At 40.2% G+C, this 8,664-nt stretch overlaps 1 protein-coding gene across 1 annotated transcript in view; it reads right to left on the bottom strand.

Annotated features, from left to right (window-relative positions):
• Positions 1 to 8,664, bottom strand: part of TG (thyroglobulin) — a 162,036-nt gene that overhangs the window by 65,921 nt on the left and 87,451 nt on the right. The window contains exons 40-41 of the mRNA XM_074888192.1: positions 7,449 to 7,608; positions 2,469 to 2,668 (exon numbers count right to left, since the gene is read on the bottom strand). Of these exons, the coding sequence (XP_074744293.1) occupies positions 2,469 to 2,668; positions 7,449 to 7,608 (360 nt within the window). The remainder of the gene's footprint in view (positions 1 to 2,468; positions 2,669 to 7,448; positions 7,609 to 8,664) is intronic.

The raw sequence follows: 8,664 nt of genomic DNA, 5'->3' as shown, positions 1-8,664 counted from the left end.
GGCAGCTAATCACAGGATCAGGAATATTTAGGGTTCATGTCAGATAGCCCTGCACCTGATTGGAGTAGCTTTCAGTAGGGCAATAAATCTGCTCTTTCCGCCATTGGCTGACCAGCTTCCATGGCCAGGAGGGACCTGATGTCTTCCCTTGCACTGGGTGGAGGAAGCCTGGGATCTCTCCTCCTGACACCCACCAAAGAACGTCTGGAAGTGACACCTAGCATATCTGCCCTCCACAGCCTCCTTTAGAGATGGAGGCAATCTATACCATTGATCCACTCTCCTACATCAAAACTGTACAAAATGGTTAATAAACCAATTAATCAAAAGATTAAGTCAAACACTAGGTTAATGCTCTTAAATGATTTAAAACAAGGCCATAATCACTGACACTACTTTTTTCTAATCATACTATTGAAAGATGGAATAAGTTATAAAAATTCCCTGTGACAGCTTTGCATTGATTTTGTTGAATCATTTTTCAGATCTGTTCCAAACAAAATCTATTATAGGGCAGACATAGGAAACTCAAAAGCATTTTGTTATTTCAGGAGCACATCTTCTTGTAGGGAAAATTTCATACATCACACCTCTCTGCATGCTAAGAAACAGTACCATTTTTTTATGCATGACAAAGACCCAAACAAGGAGCACAAAACTAACTTTTGCAAAAAAGCTGTATTGCTTCATGGGATTTTCCCTCAGGAAAGCTATATTTGGTACATATTCTCAGTTTCATGATTCGTAGTCTGTGTGCACCTCCTTCTTTTACAGTAAAATTAAAAGTACGCAATGGTTTTGGTGTCTTGGAACAAACAAAAGATGTATCCCTTTCCAGAAGGTCTAGATGAGAAATCTGATTAAACCAACAGTTGCATTCTACATCATTTCATTACAAAGAAAAAAAAAGATAAAATATATTTTTAAGCCATTGCTGTTAGTTTGCTTTTTATTTTATTAGTGTATTTCACAAGAAAACTAAATCCACCATGACAAAGTAAGGATAAATACTTAACATTACTTTGAAATAAGTGGAGATCCTGCTGTTGCCAGGAAAGTGGTCTGCACAGTCCCAGGAAGAAAATTAATGTTACAAGCACTAAATTAGTGGGAAGAATTGATGCACCTGCCTGCTTATTGCACTTGCAACTATTTTCCATTATTTGATGTCCCGCTGGAGGAGAAAGGAGGAGTTCAAAGTTTATTTTATAAAAGAAAAGATGTAATGTGGAACTAAGCTCCAGAAATAAAGATAAGCAAATAGTTCCTTACATTTCCCTTTCATAAGTTGCTCAACTGGTAAATTGCACTGTATCCTGTTACAGATTCCACAGGGCCCAATCCTAAGCCATGTCAATAAAGAGTTTGTGACTTCAGAGAAAGAGTAGGATGAAACTGTACTCTGAGAGAAAAGGACTCTGGGTCTACTAGCAAATTAACTGCTATGCCAAGAGATGAGTAAAAATCTAGGAACTATGTGAGGAATTATCTGAGAATGACAGAAAAAAAACAACTACTGAACGGCAATTTTCAACAACTCCCCTTGCCTTCCCCTCTAGAATGATGCAATTTAAAATAATCTTACTGAGACATGGAGATGCAGAAGGCAAGTTATGTTTCCTGGAGCAAAGGCACACTGAAGAAAAATCAAGTAATGAATAGAGATGTCGTTATCTCCAAGGCAAGATTTTATTTAATTGGGCCCTAGGTTTCCTGGACCAAGAATTCTATTCCTCTGCTCACTGTTTCAAGTCAACACTGCTAGCAGACATATAATTTTGTCCAAGTACCATTCCTGCTGGATATGTAAACTTCCACTGAAGATTAAGCCTCATTTCAGAGAACACTGAGACTGTAAAGATCAGTAATGGTAGTATTCATGCTGACAAATCTGATCTCAAAGTAAGTCCTGAGATTTGACACAGGAAGGGCTGTAAAATACAGATCACTTGGGGTGACTGTGAAAATGGTCCAAGCTGACAGCAAACAAGCCCTTGGGTAAACGGATTTTTACTCTCTCTCTGAAACTTGCTTTTTCTTTTAAATGAAATCTGTCATGAGATCAGATAAAGAGATTGGATACTTAAAACATGCGGATGTTTGGCTCATCAGCTTTAGAGTCTAAAAACTGCTGATCAACAACTGTATTTATGGAATGGAAACTAACCTGTTGTACCTGTAAGTTATGAAACAAGACTATTTATATAATACACAAAAACCCACAGTGACGAAAACCAGATTCTTACTATGACTAAATCAATCACCAAAGTGCATCTCTTGTACATCCTTGTGAAGCACCCAGCTCCTGGAGATAGCAGTCACAGGTGAGATGAAAAATAACTGTAGCAATAAAAGCCCTATTAGTGCTGCCAAGGTATGGATGAAATAAAACCAGCACCCACACACTGCAACATCCTCATGTCTGTAACAACATCCTTTCACAGTGAAATGGCAGGAATAGGACTTACCATCAACACCACCCTCCTGAAGAGGTCCATATCCGCTGTCTCTGTGAACAGGTGAATGCTGGTAACATCTGCCCCACCGCGGTCAGCTCCTAAAGAAACCCGGCTCGGATCTCCTCCAAAGCTAGCGATGTTCTGCTGCACCCACTTCAAAGCTGCCAGTTGATCCAAAAGGCCAGCATTTCTACTCACCTCAGGAGAACCTATTGTGGAAAATAAATAAATAGGTCTGAAAAGAAATAAATCTATAAACATTTGATGTTTTGATTAAATGCTACATTTTTAGCAGCTCTTGCAGCTGAACCATGACAAAACTGATACCAGAGTTTAGAAGTCTGAAGTGGTTTCTTCCAAGGTCATCACTTTACAGATTGACTCCATTTCAGTTTTACTACTCCACCAGGCATCCTGGGGGGTGCCTAACTGTCTGTCATGATAGAAAAATAACACTCCAACTTCCAAGCTTCATTTGGACACCTCATGGCAGAAGACTTGAATCCAGGCTCAAGTATCCATAAATTCAGGCCATGAGATTCTGTTTCTACATAAGTAGTTCAATCTTAAAATTAATTAAAAGTAAACAAAAAATCAGAGTATTTGCCAAATTCTCAAGCTGGAAGGGACCCAATAAGGATCATCGACTGTTTCCCTGAAGTACTCCTAATTGCATCTGTTTGCTTCCTACATCCCCTTTACACTTACCCTGTCTGACCAATCATTTGTAAGTCACATCATCTTGCATTTCTTTACACACATACAGATATTGTTTTATAATTTATAATATCTCCATATATATCCTTTGAGACTGACCTATGTCTAACTGATAAAGATATGAATTATATGTATTCATATTTTTGTTCCTATGGAAACAAAATAAAAATAATTAATCATGTACTCCCCATGCTTAGGTATCACCACTGAAAAGACTACTTTCTTTTCAACACCAACCAGTAGTAACTTGATAACTCTGATTAATAAGAAACTAGTGCTGAAAGCATCTAATGATGCAATCCCCTAGGCAAGCTTAATTTTATATCAACAAAAGCAGAAATAAGTAATTCCTACACAGTCCGAAAAAAGGAATAGAAAATGATTATTCACTGTCTACCTCCTTTTAATCCACAATGAGCCATTCATTTTTAATGATTCTTCACATTGAAAACTTTGGGGAAAAAAAAGACAAGAGAGAAAAGCCAGGAATAGAAACACAGCTGAAACTATTTGTTTCTTTCATTGCTGAGACCAAATAGTACAATTTTAAAGTAAAGATAGGCTCAGAATCTAGTGAATCAAAACGAACAGATAGTGGAATAAAAAGCTGCCACTTTGTGGACAAGTAGTCCTGTCTCAGGCAAAGAACAGTTGAAAGCTTACATCCTGTAGTTGATATACATATATATACCATAATATATTCCACAATATATTAAATCATAGAGACCTACTTAAGCAGCAGAATAGACTATAGAGCAGACTGGATTATTGATAGCCTTGCACATCACAATAGCCATCACTATAAGTGCCCTTCCAATAGCACAGCCAAGAACCAAATTGCCCCAGAAACTACAACCTTCCACCTATAGCTATAGTTTCAGATCATCAGGCCAAGCCACACCTGTGAAGCAATAAAAAAAAATTTCCCTGCTTTAGTTTTTAGGGAATTTTGAGTTTGTTCTGCACGCCATGACCAGTTTCCAGCGTTCTCAATCCAGCAATAAATCCATTCTGTGCTGTTAAAAGGAAACCTCAGTTCGAGAGAATTGAGAAACCTTCATGACTCATGAGACCTCCCCAGAGGAAGTGAAATCCATGTAAATGTTTTAGCCACACAATGTGGCTTGTTACCAGTACAACAAGACTGAGGAGGGAAATATAACCAGTTCCTTTTCCCTGGCAAAACGACAGCCAGGTTGTGAAATGTACCACACTGGGGAACAGATGCATGCACGGACATTCACAGTAGTTAGACCAAAAGAAACGTGTCGCTAGGAATCTTTTTCACTGCTTGAGTGATAGGCCTGGATTATAATCTCATAAATGGTCTTTTTGCAGAAAAAGATCACCTTCCTGGGGACCACAGGAAAATGAAAAGAAACTGGTGTTTAGAAGGAAGCAAACAATGACATACACATTTCTATTATTACTAAACTGGAAAAGAACAATAGTACTAAATTTAAGCATGAAAATCATCCTTTTTAATATGACTTCATGGACTCTTAAAAGAATCAGGCCTAAAACTATGACTGTCTTCTCCATACTCCTGCCATACATATCACTGGCAATTCACCTTAACTTTTCTGGGTGCAAAGCGAGAGGTAAAGGCACTAGTAGGAATGTGCATCACTTTTTGCAACATTAAAGAGCGATAGCAAATTAAATTAAATATCCTGTATACTTAGAAGAATAAGAGATCTTTGACACCCTGCAAAAGCCCTGTCAATGAGAGACCAAAACATCTACAGACCTAACAAAAAACCAAACAGAAAAAAGGAAATCTCTTGCTTTCACTACCCTTCCTCACCCAAAATCTCCATTTAACTTCTTCATTTCTAGTTTTGCAATATATGACAAATCAACATGAGAGGATTCAGCACTTTGCTTAGTTGGACAATGAAAATTATATTGCTCACAGGATCATAACTTGCGTTTGTAACTTCAGAGCCTTCTAACAGTCCTTCTGCTAATGTCCACCCAGTCCTAAGGATGAACTCCTGCCCACTTTGGAACTGATGGTAAAACTTCCAAGGGACCAGGATTTGTCCAAGTCTTTCAGTAAGAATGGAAACATCCCTGGTGTATCATTAAGGATTTGGTTTGAGAAAAACTCTTATAGTATTTGACCCAGCTTGATAACCTTCACTGAAAATCGCCAGTGGTTACTGGTTATGTACAGAAGGAGTCAGAGGTACTCCACCAACCTGTGGTGGATTAAAGAATAGGTATTACAGTGGGAGCACTGCTCAACAGAATGGGTATATCCATGCTGACAGGGAACCTGGTGCAGACATATCACAGCTCATTACCCCTACATGGACTAAAGGGGACGTAGGGGAGACAGGAGTGTGGCACTGAAGGAATTTTTAGAGCTTCCCATGAATGTGGTGCTTAGCTTGCTCCAGTGACTCTTGTAAAGCCCTTTTCTAACTTGTTCTAGTTCCCTCTGGAGCAGTAGTATTTTCCCAAATGCACACCAAGGATTTCCCACAGGGCAAGAGGCCAGGAAAAACTGCACTTGTCCCTGGCTGCATCTCAACAGTACAGAGAAGCAGAAGGTCCCTGAACGTTCCCTATTTGCAATGGACCACACCTATCTGAAAGTTTGCAGGAATGCCAATTCAGTACATTCAGCTCATGAACTGATGTTTTGGGCCATGGGTGAAGATCCTCATTAAAAAGAGGCTGGAGAATTCATCCTGGTCCCTAAATTATGGACCATCATATAAATACTGCTATATAATATTCAGCCCAGCTAGCAGTTTCCACTTAGGAAGAAACTTAGGTGAGATTCACAGGGCTGAAGGAGGTTAGTGGGTAACGCGTGGGCAGTGCTGCGTAATGGAAGCTCTCATAGCACATATTCACGCTGCATTTGGCTCTAGCCAAAATGAAGACACGGTATCACTTTCATAAGCATCTGGTTTGCACTGATGAAAACAGTGATTCTTTCCGCAGATACACCTATTACCAAATTCATATCTAAATGAGTAAGGAGTTTGTAGTGCCAGCTCTCTAGTTACTGAATGAAAAACAGGCTTTGATGGGAGCGAGCTTCGAACGAAACAGCAAAACAAAGAAGGGAAACAATACCCAGTAGATACAGCTATAAACCCAAACTAGGCAAAATTCACCCAGTCACCAGCAGTAAATGCTCAAAAGAATCATGAGGCAAAGTATGTAGGTCTGATATTTGCAAACATAGCAAATATAACCTCGTAAAAGTTATAAAGGTACTAAAATGTCCACTAGAGAGACCAAGAATTGCCACCAGACAGATGGAGCCAGAACTACACTTGCAATTGTTGCATTTTCTCTCCATGGCTCTCTACCTTAAGTTCTCCTGCCCCAGCCAGAATTGAAAGATGGTAGAAAGAAAAGTGTTCCCTACTTGCTTAAACAGGCAAATCTAATAAAAGGCAAAATCAAAATAAAACGATCCCAAAGACCAGATGGTACTACCACAAAGGTTTAAGGACATGTGTATGTGCCTCTTTGCACAACATAAAATCCTGTATGTAATGGGAATTTGTATAATTTTTAATGGCAATTGTTATTAGGAGGCAATGGGAGAGCAAAACTGCCCTTTACACTAGAGTATGTGGAAGGGATGCAAACAGAGAACATGAAAACGTTCAGTCACATCCAGGACAGCAAAAGAGGTTAACAGAATTCAAATTAAACATGGCAAGTCCTTCAGAGAAGTCAAGCTGAATTACTGAGAACCAATCAACTACCTTTGTGCTATACTTTCCATACTTTCATGTCCTTCTTACCATTCATCCGCAGTTACCCCTCTCTGCCTCTTCCCCACCCTGATGCAGGCACAATCGGCCACTAGCAAAATTTCAAGAATGGAACAGCTGGAAGTTGGAGACATTGAAAACCATATCCACAATGACATGCCACTGAAATTAACAGGAACTTTAATGCCTAACCTATCCTCATGTGTGTCCGCAAAACCCAATAACCACAGTTTCAAGTGCAAACAGAAGTCTAGCCAGTGCTTTGATATAGATGCTTGGGGTTTGTTTGTTCTTGTCCCTTTGCCTCTAGCCCCTCCCCTTCCTCTTCAGATCAAGTCCCCACCATTTCTTGGCCATTTTCCCCCAAAAAACAGTCAGTGAAAGATACAGGTTTCTCAATTTAAAAAATAACTTACCTTTAAAAAAAAAACCAAACCAAACAAAAAAACCCAAAAAAACAAACCAGAAGTGATGTAGAATGTAATTTAGCTTGTAGTTGTGCCTGTTCTAGAAATCCATGACTTACCAGTACTAAGGAAGCCAAAAACACCGACCCGGTAGTTTGCTGTCACAACAATGACATTACTGATGGCAGCTAGGTATGATCCATCTATGGTTGTCTTTCCTACCTCAGCATTGTAACTTCCTCCGTTGTGGAAGAACAGCAACACTGACATGTTTTTGACCTGCCATGACAACAACGAAGTTAATATTCCTGCAGCCAACTGCTTTTGTAGGTCACTGATGAGAACACAAGCATCTTCCCCATTAAAATTATTCAAGCTATTCATAGCTCCTTAACAGTGACCATAATGAGAGGATATTTGGCCATCTGTCTGAAGTTCTAGGGCTAAATTGTCTACAATGACTTATATATCATTAAAGAGCACACTATGTCCAGTACAAAGATTTAATGGCCCCACTGTGTTCCACCAGCCAAAAACTCTACCAGGTTAGCTCAAGGAAGACCCATCCTGCTGACTTGGCCATTGACCATGTGGTAAGCTCGGCTTTGTTGTAACGTGTCTGCTTTACACAAACACACAGGAAAAGTTCAAACAAGTGGGAAACAGGAGAAGGAAAAGGCCCATTGTGCTGCTTCATCTTGAGCAGGACTAACTCAACACCTACGCAGGGCTGCTTCCTACTCTCCAGTCTTCAGCACTTAAACACTGCCTAGTCAAAAAAATCTCACTTGACAAGAGCTCCTCATTGCTCCTTCAATCCCCATGGAGGTTTTCCCCTACTAGATATACTGAGGGGTTCTGCAGAGAGGGCTTTGTCTCTGCATGGGAGAGACTCACTTCTCATGAAGCACAGAGGGGGTCTGCCCTGAAAGAGCCCAGCAGGACTCCCAGGATGGGAAGAAGTTACGATGGGCTGCTGCCCATGTTAGCACTCCTTGCAGAGCCACCCAAATTTGCTGAGAAAACGAGGCTTTTCCCCAAAGCAGCACCCCATCTGTGGGGACCCTCTCTGCACACACAGCAGGGCTGCAGCAGGCTGCCACTGCATGAGCAACACAAAAGCAGAACTGCCCCAGGAGACCTCAGCATTTACCAGCAGATTACAGCTCTGTCAAGATGACACTCAGAAGCAATACCAGTGAAACATACAGAGGGGTTTTGTGGGTTTTCTTTTCTTTTTTTTTTCCCCTTTCTGCTGCATAAAGCTGAATAACCTGCTCCAATGCTAGAAAGGTTTCTTCAAAGTGTAACCTCAGTTTTCCATTCAGCACTTTC

Source organism: Strix uralensis, chromosome 1, assembly GCF_047716275.1.
Source record: "Strix uralensis isolate ZFMK-TIS-50842 chromosome 1, bStrUra1, whole genome shotgun sequence".
Lineage (NCBI taxonomy): Eukaryota > Metazoa > Chordata > Aves > Strigiformes > Strigidae > Strix > Strix uralensis.
This window is presented reverse-complemented; position numbering and strand designations above follow the sequence as displayed.